This window comes from Fragaria vesca, linkage group LG1, assembly GCF_000184155.1.
Source record: "Fragaria vesca subsp. vesca linkage group LG1, FraVesHawaii_1.0, whole genome shotgun sequence".
In the NCBI taxonomy this organism is placed as follows: domain Eukaryota; kingdom Viridiplantae; phylum Streptophyta; class Magnoliopsida; order Rosales; family Rosaceae; genus Fragaria; species Fragaria vesca.
In genome coordinates, this window is record NC_020491.1 from 4,343,157 (window position 1) to 4,361,319 (window position 18,163).

Here is an 18,163-nt window from a genome sequence, read left to right on the forward strand (position 1 = left end):
TATATATATATATATATATATATATATATATATATAATTTGATCATATTATATATATTTGGTTGATCTTCGAGTGATCGATGCGGCTATTGCCATCTTTTCTCTAGCTATTATAATGCCATTTAATGCAAAAACAAAATTTAGTCTGCAGGCAATAAAGATACTGAAACGGCCGGGTAGCCTGCCCAAATTGCAACAATCCGATACCAATGACCTGATTGCACAAAGATTGCTCAATTAGATAAAATTTACTATCAACTAGGCTGCCGGCCAGTAACAATCAAGGCGGCACATACACTATAAATATGGCTGTACTTCTTCACTGTCTTTCAAACCATCGCTCATATATATCACTCCCATACTAAACTTGTTACATAAAACTTGCAGTCAATTAATTAGTTACGTGCATATAGAGCAACAATGGCTTTGACTGTGTCCAGCAACAACAAAATGAACATGTTCCTCAAGGTGGCTCTTGTGCTCTGTCTTTTTCTCGTCATCTCCTCCGTTGAGAGCAGAAAACTCATCAGCAGTAAGTACTTATCTATATTACTATATATAAGGCTAAAGTGTACGTTATCTAATTAACGATTGAGCTGATATCGATCGATAATCAAAATCTGGTTATATATGCATGCATGATTAAATTATATTGATCGCGCGAGGTAGCTTGTTTTAATTGTTATATATGGTGTAGCAGGTGGGGATGGCAAGCCCGCGTGTGACACAGTTTATGGGATAAAACCTACAAATCAGTGCAGTGGTATCATGCAGGCGTTCGATCTGAGTGCTGATGAGTTCTTCGCAATCAATCCTAATCTCAATTGCAATGCTATCTTTGTTGGACAATGGATTTGTATTAGTGGATCTGCATAAGTATGTTGCAGTGCTGCATGCGCAGCAAAAATTGGATGACTTCTAATCTATCGACGTATCGATCTAACTAAATTACAACAATGGATGTATGAATAAAAAGAGAACAAACTAGCATTAGTTTTCTATCTAAACCCCTTTGTTTTTGGTTGTCTGCTTCCGTTTCCATTGTTTTTGGTTTAATGCTTTATATATTATGTTAATTCACACACACACACACACACACACTCTCTCTCTCTCTCTCTCTCTATATATATATATATATATATATATATATATACACACACACACGAACTCAGTGGGACTAAACTGAGGTAACCTTAAGTAATATGATCAAGTAAGGAGAGGTTTGTCATTTTTGATGAGTTGATCTACTCCAGTAACAGCGTATAGATGATTATTCATTATTTGATCTAAGTTGTATGGAGAGTACAGTTTTAGCTCGTAGGATAAGCGCTTTGGGAATATATAATTAAACTATGAAGGTCAAGTCGTTAAGGGACTTTCTCTTGACATCTCTACCTGATGGCATTTTCAGTGTGTTTTTGTGTACGTAATTAAGGTGTGTTGTTTGCTTTAACCTATGATATCCCAACAAGATAGCTAGGGTGTATCGGAAAAAAGACCCATCTCTTTCCTTGGTTCCGGTGTCTTTCAACATAAGCCAGATCGGGTCGGTCAAGTGTGCAACAGTTACTTCGTCATGCCAGCCCTTTCGAAGTAATCGCTTATCTTCTGGGATTCGACCTTCAGTGTAGGCTAGAGTGGTGGATGTAAAAATGGGAGACTTACGAAGGGGAGACACTTCCTTCATGTTCTGGCCTACTTTTCTATTCGTTATGTTAGTTATTTTACATTTTATGAAACAAATTTGGACATAATTTAATAATAATATTAATAATTTCATCACTCAAGTAATACGTCGATGTTGATTTAAGTTTAATTTTTAATCTATTTTGACGATCACCAATAATAAGTGTTTTAAAATAATCTCTTAAAGAATAAAATGTACCCCGGAGGATAGTCCTAAAAGTAAAAGCAAATACAAAATCACTATCGACATTTCGACACTTATGCCTAATGCCGTACTCACCTCCTAAATTATTAGAAAAGAAAAGTTTGTAAAGGCATTTGCCAAGAAAATTCCCTTCTCAAAAAAAAATTGCCAAGAAATTGATACCGACGGAGGCCCAATAATGGATCGTGTTGACTCTTAGTCTTCGCTACCTCGCGTTGCCTCCTCGATTCCTACATCCTTCCTCGCTAAGGAAGTAAAAGCAAAACTCACTCTTTTCCTTCTTTCTTAAACCGAACAAACAAAACAAGAAGCACTTCTTTTGTTCTTGCGAAACGGAACAGAACACACATTGCAGTGATGGGTTGGCAAGTTTTTCTTAAGCTCTCAGCAAAGTTCATGTCTGTTCTCTCCTGGTAAGTTTTTTTTTAATCTTTGATTCTGTTTTTTTTGGTTACAATCTTTGATTCTCTTTTGTCGCACAGTTAAATTTTCATTCTGTAATTCTTGAAATGTAGAAACTTTCTTTGGGTAATTTGCATTGTATAAGTTTGGTAACTTTCTGGGTTTTTACTTATCTTCCTTAGCATGCACAATAGTGATTGATGAAAGGTTTGAAATTTCAATGTAAAGACCCTGACTTTGTGTGTGTCATGTTTTGCTCTCTTGATGCGCAGGCCTTCGTTTAGCTTGGTTTATGCTCTGTAAGTAACTTGTTCTGTTAACCCTCATTTCTTTTCTTTTGAAAAATGCAATTGGGTACTTTCCTTTTTTCTATTTTCTGTTGTTCTTTTTTGATCATAAATGTTGATTCTTGATTGTTATGGAATTGAGGGGAGTTCTATTTCTCGTTTGAATCAGGTATGCTTCCATTCAGGCCATTCAGAGTGAATCTCACCCCAGAAATCAGCAATGTCTTGCTTACTGGGTCTTGTTTGCTTTATACACAATCTCAGAATCAACCCTTGCAAAGCTTTTCGATCGGTAACTTTGGGTTTATGGTTTGCGTGTGTTTTGTAGATATTTAGGGAGATCATCCTGTTTCGTTTTATATTCATTCTTTGAATGCTATTGGGGAGCTTGTTCTAGTTTTGATAAATCCAATAGGGTGGCCAATTTTGTGTATGAATGTTTTCATTAGAAGTTATGTATGTTTTGGACTGTATACTTGATCGCTGGAAGAGGCATTTACTTTCATGGTCGAATGGATGCAAATTCAAACCATGTTAGGGGTTTACTCTGCAGATCTCAATCAATCTCAATTGTACTTTGCTATGAGTTTCTATTAAGACCATTTAATTATCTTCATTGTTGTCAATGACAGGCTTCCGCTCTGGCCTTACACAAAGGGTGTCATTACCATCCTGCTGGTGTTACCATACTTCCATGGTGCTTCTTATCTGTATGAACATTTTATCAGGTCCTATATTTCTGAGTATTCATTAATCCGTAAATGGAACTTATTGTCGTCACCAAGGGTAAACGGTATCTTTCCGAGGGGAGACAACCTTCTTGATGTGGTTGATAAAAGTGTTATCAGGATTGAACCACAAGAATTAGAGAGACCTGCCATATTTCAGGTATGCCTGCAACCTTATGTTGGCACATTGAAAACTTGATGTTTTTTGCACACTGATGCTCTGATTTCTACTTGTGTATTCAATTATTTCTCTATGTATTCCCCGAGAATCCTTTTAGGTTAACTGTGTTGACTTCTTAATTGGTTGCATTGTACCTTTGTGTATGAATGTATATATGTTTAGTATAATTTACTTGATGAAGGACCTTACTTGTTGTATGTATAACATTTAGTAAAACAATTCGAACATGCTTATATCTGTGAACCAGGTTTTGCATTGCCTCAGGTTTGTAGTTTAGAAAATATAGATTGTGAAGCCGTCATGGAAAGCACCTCCCTCTTTTTTTTCACCAGTTGTACCATAAAAGAAATTGAAGTACTAGCGGAGTACTCTTGTTGCCAAATACATCATTTCCCATCACTCAAGTCATCAAGGTTTATAATGAAGTAATGAGGGACTTCTATTGTTATTTGCAGGGAATACCAGCGTCCACTTCTGAAGCTATTGTAAGGGGAAATGATTTGCCAAGTAGTCCAAAGAAAATTCAGAGGAAGTGGAGCTGTGCTCTTTGTCTAATTAGCACCACAAGTGAAATTTGTTTGAAGATGCACTTCCAAGGTAGTAAACATGCCTTGAAAGTAAAAGAAGGCGTAAAAAAAGGCCCCATCAGTGAGTACAAATCTTCCACAAAGCTGAAGAGAACAAATGGAAGGGTTTTACTTGATAACTTGAACCAAATTGCTAGAACCAATTTTGAAAAGTGGAGCCGCATTCTAAGACCAATTAGATTGTGTAGATGGAAAAAGCCACAGGTTGGATGGACAAAATTGAATACTGATGGATCGGTAGACCCAGGAAATGCTGGTTTTGGGGGTCTACTTCGTAATTATAAGGGTGAACCAATATGTGCCTTTGTCTCTAAAGCTCTAGGGGATGATACTTTCTTGGTTGAATTATGGGCTATATGGAGAGGCCTTATTCTTGCCTCAAGTCTCGGGATTAAAGTATTATGGGTGGAGTCTGATTCATTGAGCGTTGTGAAGACAATTAATCGAGATCAGCCTTACAGTCTGAAGGCTAGTAGCTGCTTGAAGCATATCTGGGAACTTCTAAAGAAATTTGATGAGCACCGTGTATCTCATTCATGGCGTGAAACTAATAGGGCTGCTGATCATCTTGCGAAAATGGTTCTTTCTGAGAGTGACGTTGTCTTTTGGCCAGGTGATTTTCCTGATAGCCTCAATACAATTATCAAGGAGGATGCTGAAGGCAAGATATATTGTAGAGGTTGACTCCCAATTCCAAGTTGCCCATGATTACCACATAGAAACAGACATCAAGAAAAAAAAAAAATCAGGAAAAAAAAAAAGAGAGAAGAAAAAAAAAAACAGAGGAACATGAACATTGGTCTTGCTTGGATTAAGTGATGACAGTACCTGAGTTCAATCCCTAATATCATGATCTAGGAGAAATGTAGAAGATGGTTTTCAATGTTGTCCACCCTATCCCAGTAATGAGAGAGGTGGAAGTCATAAAATTTGACAGCCTCAGACCTGAGTTTTCCTGGTGATATGAGGTAATGTTTTAATTTTGGCAACATAATTTTGTAAATTATAGCTGCCATGTAAATATTAGAATGTGAATCTGTTGTGCAATAGTTTATTGGTAAACTTGGTTATGTATAATACTCCTGCATATTATCTAGGAAACATAATTTTAGCGCAGCTAAGTTGATTGCCATAATGGAATTGTTTCTACTCCGATGGAATATAGCAAACGATTTTGTCATTGTGTGCTTAGAAGACTTTTCAAGCTCTTAGATCAGAGTAGCTCCATAATCACAAAAAAGGAAAAAAGTAGGGGAAACAAATCAAAATAGCTCACATATTCTAAGTTGGTTAGTTTTGTGTCTTCTTGATAACCTATTCTATGAATTTGAGATGCTAGATTCATGATCACACCTGATGTATTTCGGCTTATGTAAACTTGTCTTTTTTAGATTTTACTCAGAATGCCGTGGCCAACATCTGTTGCATCACTTTGGTAAACAAGTACACACTTCTGTGTGCTCAATATCTAAAGAAAAATACTATGATTGTTTTGTGGTTGATGGGTGGTCGAATTCCACAGGGGTTGGATTACTTGTCCTGATTAATTTTACTTGCTGTCACTAATTGAATTGGAGTCCTTCAAAGCTGAAGGTATTTTACTATTTTATGGTTTGGATGGTTTGTTTAGTTGGTGTGCCTCATTGTTTGTTCCTCCTTTGCATATGACATGGTCTTTATTCTATACTAAAGTTATCTCCCCGAAGGAGAAACGTCAAAATAAGTGATGCACAACTCCCTTGTGTTCAGAAAACTGACATTTTTCCTCAATCTTCCTCAACCTTCTGTTTTTCAAGTTCGTTAATGACTGCCAAGCCTGTGTGTCAAAGCAAATTCTGATTGATTCTTCAAAACAACTGGTTTCATTGTTGGTGGAGGTGGAGGTGGAGGTGGTCGATCGTGATAGACTCCATAATGGTTTAATTGGGGGGCTCTTGCCTCTGACTCTTCCTTTACCAGTTCCATTTCGGCTCAAGAGCCTGTGATAAAATTTATCCAGTTAGATTGGCTCTGTGATTAACATTTTCGTTGGTTTGGACAATGAATTGTACCCATGTTCCTTGTGTATGGCATATCAGATATATCAGATGAATGCAAGTATGGTTTCACATTATCATGAAAGACATATGCCTTTTGTAATCTTGGACTAATCATCATGACTCTAGTTTTTGATGGTCGTAGACGAGAGAACCTATTCGACTTCCTTTTTTCCCGATGTTTTCATGATGCCTAACTTTCAGTCTCAGACACCATACTGCACTTGCTAACGAGCATTCACTTTCTTCTTTTTGACGCAGCTAGAAAATTGCATAACTGTATATTCTGCAAGTATAATTTACTAAATGAAGGACCTTGTTGTATTGACCTGTACCTGAAAATTCGGCACCTGCAACATTGAGTTGAAGATGAATCCCAATCAAATCCGGAAATCTGCCAATAAATATGAGTCAGCTTCGGCAGAAGATTGTGAAACAACTCACAAAGAATTAGAATATGGTTGGAAAGGTACGGGAGTCTAGTTTCCAGATTTTCTTGGGGATTGTCAATATCTATTGGAGTTATAATTGATTTAGTGCACGTGGGTCAGACTACCCGAGAATCAAAGTCTTATAGGAAAAGGAATTCTTTTTTTTTATATTTTTGGCGAGATAGGAAAAGGAATTCTTTGGCCAGAGTTTCCTTGGAGGACTAGGGGTCCTTTGCCGTGCAACAGAGAAAGAAATCAGCAATTAAATCCTCCCCTTATGCCGTGTAGATTACGTACCCTTATTTACAACCAAGAATCCAAGATCACGTCTCAAGATATGAGGTTTCCTCTATATATATAGAAGAGTTAGGACTCATCGATCATGCACCTCCTTTTGCAGCACCAAACTCATCAAATTGCTGCCTAAACCGTAACATGGTGTACATTCTTCCGGCCAAATATGCTCTCCCTAAACCAAAGCCGGTGTTCATTCTTCCGGCCAAATATGCTCTCCCTGAACCAAAGCAGTTTTGCACTGCAAACGAGCTGGAAAAACCAGAAGGAGAGCAGACCATTCCTACCATAGAGCAAGAAGCAGAAAAGGTGGAAATCAACTCTGATTTGAAGAAGCTGTTCATGATGTTCTCTAAGCCTACTATGGCTATGTCAATGCACTTCAGACCCCTCTACGTCACAGCGAGGTTAAATGGTCAGAATGTCAACAAGATAATGGTAGCTCAAGGTACAGCAGAAAACATCATCACCCTTCGCACTATGACTTTACTCGGTATTCAGAAGACATCCATTATGAACACTACAATGAAAGTCAAGGACTTTGCAGGAAGCACCACCAAAACATTAGGGATAATCTTCTTGAAGGTTCAGCTTGGACCAGCAGAGGCAGTTCATTCTTTCTTTGTGGTTGAGTGCACTGGGCCATACAATGTGATATTGGGCAGAGACTGGATTCATCAAAGCTCTTGTATCCCTTCATCGTTGCATCAGGAGCTTCTGATGTGGAACCCGGTCACGGATGAGGCTGAACTTATCAAAGCAGATCCTAGACCTTTTTCAGTATCCGCGAATGCTAAAATGATTAGGGAAAATGGTTCGCCAAGTAGTCAGAAGAAAATTCAGAAGGAGTGGAGCTGTCCTCTTTGTCAAATTACCACCACAAGTGAAAATTGTTTGAAGATGCCCTTCCAAGGTAAGAAACATGCCTTGAAAGTAAGGGAATATAAATATGGTTCCCAACTAGTCAAAAGAAAATTCAGAGGGAGTGGAGCTGTCCTCTTTGTCAGATTAGCACAGCAAGTGAAGATTGTTTGAAGATGCACTTCCAAGGTAAGAAACATGCCTTGAAAGTAGAAGCACTACAAGGTGTAAAACAAGGTCCCATCAGTGAGTACAAATCCTCTGAGAAGCTGAAGAGGAGAACAAAAAGAAGGGTTTTACTTGATAACTACGACCCAATTGCTAGACCTAATCAGGAAAAGTGGAGCGACCTTCCTAGGTTGTGTGAATGGGAATGTCCTCTGGATGGATGGACAAGTAGATTGTGTAGATGGGAAAAGCCGCAGGTTGAATGGACAAAATTGAATACTGATGGATCGACTGAGCTAGGAAATGCTGGTATTGGGGGGCTATTTCGTAACTATAAGGGTGAACCAATATGTGCCTTTGTCAGTAAAGGTCTAGCAGATGATATTTTCATGGTTGAATTATGTGCTATATTGCGAGGCCTTGTTATTGCCTCTAGTCTCGGGATTAAATTATTATGGGTTGAGTCTGATTCATTGGCCGTTGTGAAGACAATTAATCGAGAACAGCCGCACAGTTCAAAGGCTTGTAGCATTTTGAAGAGTATCTGGAAAATTCTGAAGAAATTTGACAAGCACTGTGTATCACATACATGGCGTGAAACTAATAGGGCTGCTGATCATCTTGCAAAAATGGTTGTACCTAAGAGAGATGTTGTTTTTTGGCCGGATGATTTCCCTGATAGCCTTAATAGAATTATCAAGGAGGATGCTAAAGGCACGATATATTGTAGAGGCAAGATAGACTTGATTATAGACACGATATTTATTTAAGAATTAAATTCAGTTTACCCCCTTGTGGTTTGGGGGTGACTTTATGTTAGTCCCTACACTTTTATTTTCATCCTCTTGAACTCTTCAATTTTTGTCTGCCGTGCCCAAATTCTCATATTCCATTTGAATTTATCTTTAATTGTCAGCAGTTAAGGTCTGATTTGGACATATAAGATCCGATTTGCCCAAATTCTAGATACTAGCTTCACAGTTAAGGTTAAAATTATCAGCAGTTAACGTCCGATTTAAACATTTGGTCACGCTTGAGGAAAATTCAAAAGTTTGAGAGGTAAACTGATGAAATTTAAAGTATAAGGATTAACATGAAGTTACTTCCAAACCTCATGGGGGTAAACTGAATTTAATTTTTTATTTAATTTCCTAATAGATTGCAGGATATATTTTCCTGACCAAACTGTTCGTTTTGCTTACAATTTTATGGGATATATATATATAATATATTCACCTTGTGTTTCGGTTCTTGACCCCTCAAACCAGTCCCGCCTTTTGTACACTATGTTCCATTCTTTGCTCAGTGACGGCCAACAATGGAGAATTCTTGGATCACATTTGGTTCTTGTACGTGCACCGTGATAATAGACTCACTCACACTGACTACAAAGCACATTCTGCATTCACCAAAGCTCATGCCAACTCCTCAACTGATTTCAAGTATTGATATCCACCCCTATCTCGCAAATCATGGCCATGGTCTAGTTTCCTGATCACAACTTATATATTTTCTGCTTTTGTAAACTTTTCTTTTTGAGATCTTATTCTGATTTGGCCTACAGATGTTACATGACTTCCATCACAGTTTACTAAATTTCTGTATGCTCAATGGTTTGATGGGTGGTGAATCGAATGCCAGAGGGCCGGGACTTGATATTGCTTGTCCTGATTAAGTCACTTGCCTTCACTAATTGAATTGGAGTCCTTCAAAGCTGAAGGTATTTTATGGTTTGGATGCACCCCTAGTTGCTATGCCTCATGGTTTGTTCCTCCTTTGTATATTAGATGGTCTTCAATATTCTCTACCAAATTTACCTCCCCGAAGGAGAAACTTAAACATAGGTGATGCACAAGTCTCAAGAGCTTGTGGTAATTGAGGTTATCCACTTATCCAGTTAGCTTGTCTGCGTGATTCTCCTCACATTATCATGAAAGACAATAGCTTGGCATATAGTTTTTGTAATCTTGAAGCTAATCATCATGATTCTCAAAGAAAGAACGTTCAATCATTCTCAAAAAAAAAAAAAAAAAAAAAAAAATTAGATACACTCACACCTTTAGATCACTCCAACGGTTCAGATTCGACACATTTGGACCCACTGACCCAAAAAATGTCGGTGAAATCAAAACCCAGTGACGCTCGTCTAATATAATAAACGGTCATTTCCATTCGAAATTTCAAAACCTTTTTTTATTCTTTTTTTTTTCACCAAACACAGAAACAGCTCTAATGGCGGAGCCACACTCCACCACCACCGCCTCTCACCCACCTCAATTCTATGAAACCCTAACCTCCAGTTCTCCTTTCTCTTCCACTGATCTCCGCCGCGACACCGAGCCTCCTAAACCGGCCGATCACGACGGCGATGAGCCGCTCTCGTCGCTCTGTATTCCCGGTTCGAAACTGGTCCGAACCGGGTCCGTACTCTCCGCTTGCTCAGGTTCGTGCTAATCTCGCTGGTTCTTTGCGAAATTCCGTTTTTGATTTCGTTTCTTGGGTTATGGAATTCGGAATTGCCTGGATTTGCTCGTTTCTTGGAAGCTAGGTTTTCGCAAAATGCGAATTCAGAAAGGGAAAAAATTTAGAAAGATTAATCTAGTTTCGATAAGAAAGAAATGAAATTGGGATTTTTCGTTAAGAAAAAGGAGTAGAATTCGATGTAATTTTGATTTTTAGGGTTAGTGTTTGACATTGTGTTGTTCTTTAACCAGATAATGAGCCTGTGATGTTTGTGAATGCTGGAGGGGAGGGTTTATTGGAAACTAGTAATGTCGGTTTTCAAGTCGAGGGTGACAAGTTTTTCCAAGGAGGGAATGTTATAAGAACTGATGAAGCTATTGAAGGGAGTGATATGCCGTCCATTTATCAATCTGCACGTTTTGGGAATTTTGCTTATCGGTTTGAGAATTGGTGTCCTGGAGATTATTTTGTGGATCTTCATTTTTCGGAGATTGTATACACCAATGGTCCGAAAGGGATGAGGGTGTTTGATGTCTTCATGCAGGAAGAGAAGGCAAGTGAATGAAATTATTAGAACAACTTGTCTAGATATATCAAATTTGTTACTTTTCTTGTGTCATTTTGATATGTTGTTTGATACCGGTTTGTTTTGGTGTTTGTGAAAATGATAGGTTATGTCTGAAATTGATATATATTCTGTCATTGGAGCAAATAAGGCACTACAGGTGGTAGATGTCAGAGTGTCTGTGGGGGAGGATGGGGTACTCGTAATAAGGTTCGAAGGAGTGAATGGAAGTCCAATAGTTAGTGGAATTTGTATAAAGCGGCCAAGATTATCAGGTATTTGTAGATGACTGTTTTCACCTTGGTTATACGAAACATGTATCACGTAGCTTGTTTTTGATACTCATCTCTTCTATGGTGTTACTTGATTGAAGCATCAAAGGTGAATTGTGGAAATCTTGTGTGTAACAATTGTGCTGCTGAGATAGAAATCTCATCTGGTCAGGTTAGATATATAGCTTCACTTTAGTTGTAGAACTTTTTAACCCCCTTGAATTCTAGCTTACAATGCTATTATTTGTTGTAAACTGCAGGAAAAGTATATAAGGATGCAGTTCATTGCCAAGTATGAAAAGAAGATAGAAGAGCTTAAGACCTGGTTTCAGCTGAAGACAGATGAATGTCATGAAGCTTGGATGTCACTGACAACAGCAAATAAACAGCTACAGGACATCACCATGGAACTCGATAACAAGTCATATACAATTCATTGTCTAGGTAAGGCAGGATCCAGCTACAAGTAATGGTAATGGGACTTTTAGTTTATGGAGGTAAATAGATTTTAGAGTGAGTGGCTCAAAATACCTTTCCTATTACCAATAGGCTGCAATCTGCTGAAACCTTTCAAGTAACGTCAAGGAAAACTTTTTCTGATCACATATACTACTTTCAGGTCAAGCGAGAGAAGAAACTGAAGCAAAATTCAGAGATATCTCTGGCAAATATGAACATGATAAGAGGATGTGGACTGCAGTCGTTGACAAATTAGAAAGGGGAGTTAGAGTAGGTATCATTTTCATGTGTTCTCACATTCATTAATGTCCTCTTGGATGGATGGAAAAGGAATGACTTGTTGATCCATTTGCAGTTGATGAAGCAAGAATATTATCAGCTGTACTGTGAAGTGCACAAGTGTGCTGATGCAGTTCCAGAATTGAGCAATATGGTATCTGCAGTTCAAGCTATGGGTACGTTTATATCAGTTTTTTTTTAAGAATAATATCCTTTTGACTAGATATATATCTAATACGATGTCCATTTTGCAGTCACACAGTGCAAGGATCTTAAGTTTAAGCTAAGCGAGGAGCAGGCAAAGAGGAAGATACTTTATAACCAAATTCAGGAGGCAAAAGGCATAATCGCTTTCCTTCTAGTATTACTCTTAAATTTGTTGAAAAATTTACATTTTCATCATAATAGTAGGTTGTTTTTTGTGCTGGTTCTTGCATTTACTCTTTACTGTACATTTCAGGGAACATCAGGGTGTTTTGTCGGTGTCGTCCATTAAGGAAAGAGGAGTCACCAGCTGGGCATGCAACTGTTGTACAGTTTGATGCAGCCAAGGATGGAGAGCTTGGTATAATTTCAAGTGGCTCCAATAAGAAGATATTCAAATTTGACAGAGTTTACACACCAGAGGATGATCAAGGTATGTGTGAACAACGGAGAGAGTTTTTGACATGAAAATGAATTAACCTGGAGTTACTTTCTTATGTTTGGAATTGCGGAATTGGTTGATCATAATTTACTTAAATTGACTTGAGGTTATTTTTGCTGCCGCAGCCGATGTATTTGCAGATGCTTCGCCTATGATAACTTCAGTATTAGATGGCTACAATGTTTGTATCTTTGCATATGGTCAAACTGGGACAGGAAAGACATTCACAATGGAAGGTCCTGAGTCTAACAGAGGGGTCAACTATAGAACCTTGGAACAGCTGTTTATAGCTGCTGAGGAGAGGAAAGAAATTTTTACATACAACATATCTGTTAGCGTGCTTGAGGTCTATAATGAGCAAATCAGAGACTTGCTAGCCACCTCTTCAACATCCAAAAAGTAAGTTCTAATACAGTTTACCGTAGAAATCATAAATCTCAACTGAGCTGTATTATCGCTGAAAGTCTACACTCTATGCTCACAGATTGATGTGTAAATTTGATTTTAGGTTGGAGATGAGGCAATCTTCTGAAGGCACTCATCACATGCCTGGACTTATTGAAGCAAAAGTTGAGAACATTAAAGAGGTCTGGAGAATTCTGCAAGCTGGAAGCAATGCAAGGGCAACAGGATCAAACAATGTGAACGAACATAGCAGCCGATCTCATTGGTTAGAATTTGACCTGCATTCTTACTAACATGCGCCCTTCACTTTATATTTAAACTCTTATATTACTGACGTTCTTTGTTCAATCATCTATTAGCATACTTTGCATAATGGTAAGAGCAAAGAATATGATGACTGGCAACTGCACCATGAGCAAGCTTTGGCTTGTGGACCTTGCTGGCAGTGAGAGGCTGGCAAAAACAGAAGTTCAAGGGGAACGTCTTAAGGAAGCTCAAAACATCAATAGATCTTTATCAGCTCTTGGTGATGTTATCTCTGCTTTGGCAGCTAAGAAAAGCCACATTCCTTATAGGTTTGTTTTACATGATTATACCATATATCAGACATATATCCCATTCTTGTTAATCTGATATGTCCTTGGTGTTTGCAGGAATTCCAAGCTCACACGTCTACTTCAAGACTCCTTGGGTAAGCAGCAGCACAAGATTGTATATATTGCTTTAACTTAAATGCACTACTAGTACATCAGCCGTAGAATTATGAGAGATCAGGATATAATAGATTTCTCTCTTTTGATATGGCACACAGGTGGAGATGCTAAAACTCTGATGTTTGTCCAAATTAGCCCTTCAGAGCAGGACCTGAATGAGACTTTAAGTTCTCTAAACTTTGCAGCACGGGTTCGAGGGGTTGAATTAGGTCCTGCAAAGAAGCAGGTGGATACTGGTGAGGTTCAAAAGCTAAGAAACCAGGTGAGATCAGGGAATCCTAAGTAAAGAGTATTTTCACTCTCCCTTTAGTATCCATTTTCAAAGTGAACTTGTGTACTCTGTTATAGAAAGTCATCATGGAAAAAAATTTCAGGAATGACCAAGTGCTTTCTTGTTCCCAATTGGCAACTAATAAGCATCTGCATAATCTAAAGCAAGACTTCATAGATTGCTTATTTGCTTTCTCCCTGATTTTTTTTTTTTTTGGAAGAATGACAAGCTAAAGCAAGAGTTGAGATCTAAAGAAGATGCTCTCCGAAAAGTAGAAGAAAACTTTCAGAATCTGGAAAATAAGGCAAAAGGTGATTATCAAATGTGTAGAAGCCAACAAGATAAGATCGATGAACTTGAAAAGCAAATTGCGTTGAAGATCGATTTATCCAGACGACTAGAAAACCAGTTGTTACAAGCAAATGAAAAGGCAGAAGCTTACTTGGATCTTCAAAGAAAGGTTGCTTGATTGATGTTATATTCCTTTTCTTCTTATGTTCTAAAATAAAACTATGTTGTCTAACATCTGACTTATATTTTTATTTGAAGGTCAAGGAGCTTGAGCACAAGCAGAAAGAAAATGAGCATGCATATCCCATGATTCTTCATGAGAAGGTCTTTTCAAAACTGAAAAATACTTATATAACTAAAAATTCTAATTAGAATGAAATACCCTTGAAGAATTAGATTTCAATAGCCAGAAAATGAAAATCTTTTCAAGTGAAAGGGTAGTAAAAACTGGATCTCAGAAGAGTTGCTGACAGTGCTGCTTGTAACAGAATTTATGGTACATGTTAACAATGGTATTTGATTTCTTGCTTATGCTACACAGGTGAAAGACCTTGAGAACAAGTTGAAAGAAAGAACTCGAGAGCTTGAGCATCATTCAGCAGTTGCTCAATGGAAGGTAATTGTTAGATGAACTACAAAGATTGTTTCAGTCCTCTCTCTACTCCTTTCCTTCCTCAACTTCTATAGAACCTGCATTAGGGTTCTTACAAACATTCATTCAGCTAATTGATCTTCTCCTTCTTGATTATTTTTGCACTTAATGGACAAGCTCACTTTCACTACATTAATGACATGTCATGGAAATTTAGTCATCTAACTTGCTCAAATCAATTGGATGACTATGCTTGTATGCAAATGTAAAAAGATCACTCGCATGTTGACACCTTCTTGGTTTATGTATACATCTATACAAACATATATGATGCTATGTATTTCATGTCATACCGTTCAACTTATTCAATGTAATTGTTCTTTCTTTCACACGCTTTTTCTTCCATGTGATCACATCCCCAAATTGACTACAATTTGTGATCTGTTGCTTTCTGTTATGACAGGTTCAAGAACTTGAAGAAAAGTTGGCAATGAAAGAGAACAACAAAGGGTTTCAGTTGCTTCAACAAAAGGTTCTTACTGCAAATTTCTTTGTGCATATACAAAGAGATGGCAGATGTCCTTAATTATTTTCACTGTATTTTCAGGTGAAAGAGCTTGAAGAAAAGTTGAGATGGCACGAACGAGAACGTGCATCATTAGCATTTTCTACCGAGAACTCAGAAGCCACCCCCATTCAAACAACATGCTTGAGACATGAGACTGTTGGCGATGTCAATCCCCTGAGTCAAAGGAGCTTCAGCTATATTAATCAAATGACAGACCATGGGTCTGCCCTGCTCAAAGTTCCTGAATCACTTCACGAGATTAGGAGAAAAAGAGAGTTCCAAAGCAAAGGACATGAGAATTTCGTACAGCCTGCTACATTGACTGATGGGAAGATGTTTTCGGGTGAACCAAATAGAGGAAAGTCCGGTACACATAAAGCATTGGCTAGGATCACGAGAAGTATAAAACCAGGAACTACTCAAAAATCATACCCTAACATCAGAAATGATAGAGATCAGGTTCCATCAGTCAAGTCAAGGATCTGGTTGAGATAAAAGCAAAGCTTCATCACACTAGTTTACACTATATCGGTGTTTGTATCGACCTTTTTGTAAGTAAATGATTGAGGAATACAATCCAAGACATGATGGCATTTCATGAAAAAGTGACTTCTTCACCAAAGAATCACACCGATAGCCAAGTTCGTATTAAGTTACTCAATCCAAGACATATTTTTGATCAGTGGACTTCCTTGCTGATCCAGCAATACCACCTACATAGGGTCTTTTTTTTGTAATTATCTCTATGTTTCGCTAAAATATTTTACATATTTCTTACGAAGGGGTTTAGATGGAAACGGGAAACCCTAAACACTATGGCAGAGGGCTAGAGGATTTCTATTTCCTTTTATCTTCCCATTAACAACTCTTAACTATTGAAAAATAGTGTGTTGACACGTAGCTACTTCCTTTGCTTCACTTGAGTTTTCTTGCCAACACAATTGCAAATCTTGGTCATTCGACATCCATTGCAAGCTGGTCTCAAAACTCAAAAGAGTCCCTCTATTTGTTTCTCCTGCTTTTAATTTTGATTTTCATAATGTAGGTCATATCAAGGGTTTCAGGGGTTCTCTCTTTGTGGCTTTTCTGTTCTTTTCTTTCACCATCAAACAATTGGAAAATATAGAAGCAAACATGTAAACTGTAACCTCATACGCATGCATCAAGGAATTTTAGCTTATCACCAAGGCCGTTGGCCTATTATCATCTTCTCAAGTTCTCCCCCTAATCTGTTTCTCCTCTTTCCATATCAAATCTTCTTTTTCCTCTAATATAGACCATCCCCCGAAACCCAAACATACATTCTACCAAAATCTTTAGTAATAATGTCCATTTGATCAATGGCTAATAGGGTCATCAAGTCATCTGGCTCTGATTGCAAACAAACGTTTAGCAGAAAAAGAAAACAAATGAAATAAAAGAGAGGAGCATCAAACAGTAACAAAAGCAAATTGGCAAAAAATAACTGCCAACAGCACTTTTCATTGAAAGAAAGCAACTGTACAGTTTATAATGTATCAACAAAAACGAAAAAAATCCCATACGGCCCTTTTTCCACTTCCCTTCCCATGATTTATATTATCTACATGGCGACCACATTATGACCCCAAATCTAAGTTCTTAACCAAAGCCAAATCCCTCGTTGGCTTCATGAATCGCAAGAAGCAATCTCTCTTCAAGATGTTGCTTAGAAGGATACTCTGGTAAATCCAACTGATTGAAACTGCATTAAACAACAAAAAAGAGTTTGGTAAGCCACATGATGAAGTAATAGTAGAAGCAATAGATGAGAGTGAATAGAGGGAAAAGAGCTCAAAATGGCCATGATAAAATAAATCATATTTTTGCAGAAAGAATTGGCATGGGAGGAGTTACCATGTATGTGCAGATGGCAAGTGATCAGGGCTTCCATACGCTTTGTGTATTTGGAACTTCTGCGAGCCTGAAATTCCCTGAAGTGCACTAAAACCTTCCAAAGGTACCTGGACAAAATAGCAAAAAATTGCTCAACACAAGATACTTCCTGATGCACCAATGCATATTTTTGGTAGTATAACATGATGCAGTCTAATGAGAACACAACAGCACATGTATTTTGAATCAAGACACTAAAGCACATGCATATGTTAAGCAGAACTAAGAACCTAAGAAACAATTCCAGTTAGAACCCCCATATATTCTCCAAGGCATGAATTTTCCGCTGGAGAGAAATGCACTCGCAAGTCAAGACGGTACTTGAGTGAACATAGAAAAAGAATGCAGACCCATACCTTTGAGGTGCCAGTAACAAACTGCAATAGACGAGCTTTATCCTCCTTACTAAGAGCTTGGACAACTTCCCAGAACCACTGTATCACGGGCGATCCAGGGCTGTAACCAGAATATTCAGTATTTGCCCTCATGTCATCCACTGAAACACATGGAAACAGAAATTGTTATGAGAAATGCACATCCTGACATATAGAAGGCTAAAAATTAGGAAAATAGCTCAGACAACAAACTCACAGTCAATATCTGGAAGCCCGCTGATCAATAGTTCCAGTTCCTTGTCATTGAAAATGGATATTAGTTCCCTAGGAATTAATTCAGAAAATCCTTCCAAAAAGGCATTTATCTGGGGACGAATAGCAGTTGTTAATCGATGCTCTGCAACTAAGTCAACATATTGGTGCTTATTTTCTTCTGTAACTTTAATGTTTTGACCTCCAGGAATCAGTTCATAGTCAGTAACCTGCATTATGCTCAAAAATCAATACAGAGAAATCTTGTTGGGA

General features: G+C 37.9%; 2 protein-coding genes and 1 pseudogene across 3 annotated transcripts in view; 2 read left to right on the forward strand and 1 right to left on the reverse strand.

The window, feature by feature from the left end:
• The first annotated feature begins 2,095 nt into the window (after positions 1–2,095).
• Positions 2,096–5,309, forward strand: LOC101302388. Its single transcript, XM_004287372.1, has 5 exons — positions 2,096–2,303; positions 2,565–2,591; positions 2,749–2,871; positions 3,212–3,467; positions 3,944–5,309. The coding sequence occupies exons 1-5, from the start codon at positions 2,248–2,250 to the stop codon at positions 4,757–4,759; spliced, it is 1,278 nt and encodes a 425-aa protein (XP_004287420.1). The 5' UTR covers positions 2,096–2,247; the 3' UTR covers positions 4,760–5,309.
• A 4,788-nt stretch (positions 5,310–10,097) lies between these two features.
• LOC101295177 lies at positions 10,098–16,071 on the forward strand. The gene is made up of 19 exons (XM_004288817.1): positions 10,098–10,308; positions 10,580–10,881; positions 11,000–11,168; positions 11,267–11,337; positions 11,426–11,609; positions 11,785–11,894; positions 11,980–12,079; positions 12,158–12,244; positions 12,364–12,540; positions 12,675–12,948; positions 13,058–13,219; positions 13,314–13,529; positions 13,608–13,645; positions 13,766–13,929; positions 14,159–14,398; positions 14,488–14,553; positions 14,771–14,845; positions 15,285–15,353; positions 15,429–16,071. The coding sequence occupies exons 1-19, from the start codon at positions 10,098–10,100 to the stop codon at positions 15,882–15,884; spliced, it is 3,171 nt and encodes a 1,056-aa protein (XP_004288865.1). The 3' UTR covers positions 15,885–16,071.
• Positions 16,072–16,826: 755 nt separating this feature from the next.
• The window catches only part of LOC101296599, a 14,919-nt pseudogene continuing 13,582 nt past the window's right edge, over positions 16,827–18,163 (reverse strand). The window contains exons 12-15 of the transcript XR_183673.1: positions 17,895–18,163; positions 17,660–17,799; positions 17,265–17,371; positions 16,827–17,112 (exon numbers count right to left, since the gene is read on the reverse strand). The exon at positions 17,895–18,163 is cut by the window's right edge and continues 205 nt beyond it. The product of XR_183673.1 is annotated as an E3 ubiquitin-protein ligase UPL1-like (transcript). The remainder of the gene's footprint in view (positions 17,113–17,264; positions 17,372–17,659; positions 17,800–17,894) is intronic.

What these genes read in the sequence shown, in the direction of transcription:
- LOC101295177 (XM_004288817.1), top strand. Translation starts at nt 10,098, where the DNA reads ATGGCGGAGCCACACTCCACCACCACCGCCTCTCACCCACCTCAATTC. An exon ending in TCTTCATGCAGGAAGAGAAG is followed by an intron (nt 10,882 to 10,999) that starts GCAAGTGAATGA and finishes TGAAAATGATAG; the next exon opens with GTTATGTCTGAAATTGATAT. An exon ending in ATATACAATTCATTGTCTAG is followed by an intron (nt 11,610 to 11,784) that starts GTAAGGCAGGAT and finishes TACTACTTTCAG; the next exon opens with GTCAAGCGAGAGAAGAAACT.
- LOC101302388 (XM_004287372.1), top strand. Translation starts at nt 2,248, where the DNA reads ATGGGTTGGCAAGTTTTTCTTAAGCTCTCAGCAAAGTTCATGTCTGTT. An exon ending in TTCATGTCTGTTCTCTCCTG is followed by an intron (nt 2,304 to 2,564) that starts GTAAGTTTTTTT and finishes CTTGATGCGCAG; the next exon opens with GCCTTCGTTTAGCTTGGTTT. An exon ending in CTTGCAAAGCTTTTCGATCG is followed by an intron (nt 2,872 to 3,211) that starts GTAACTTTGGGT and finishes TGTCAATGACAG; the next exon opens with GCTTCCGCTCTGGCCTTACA.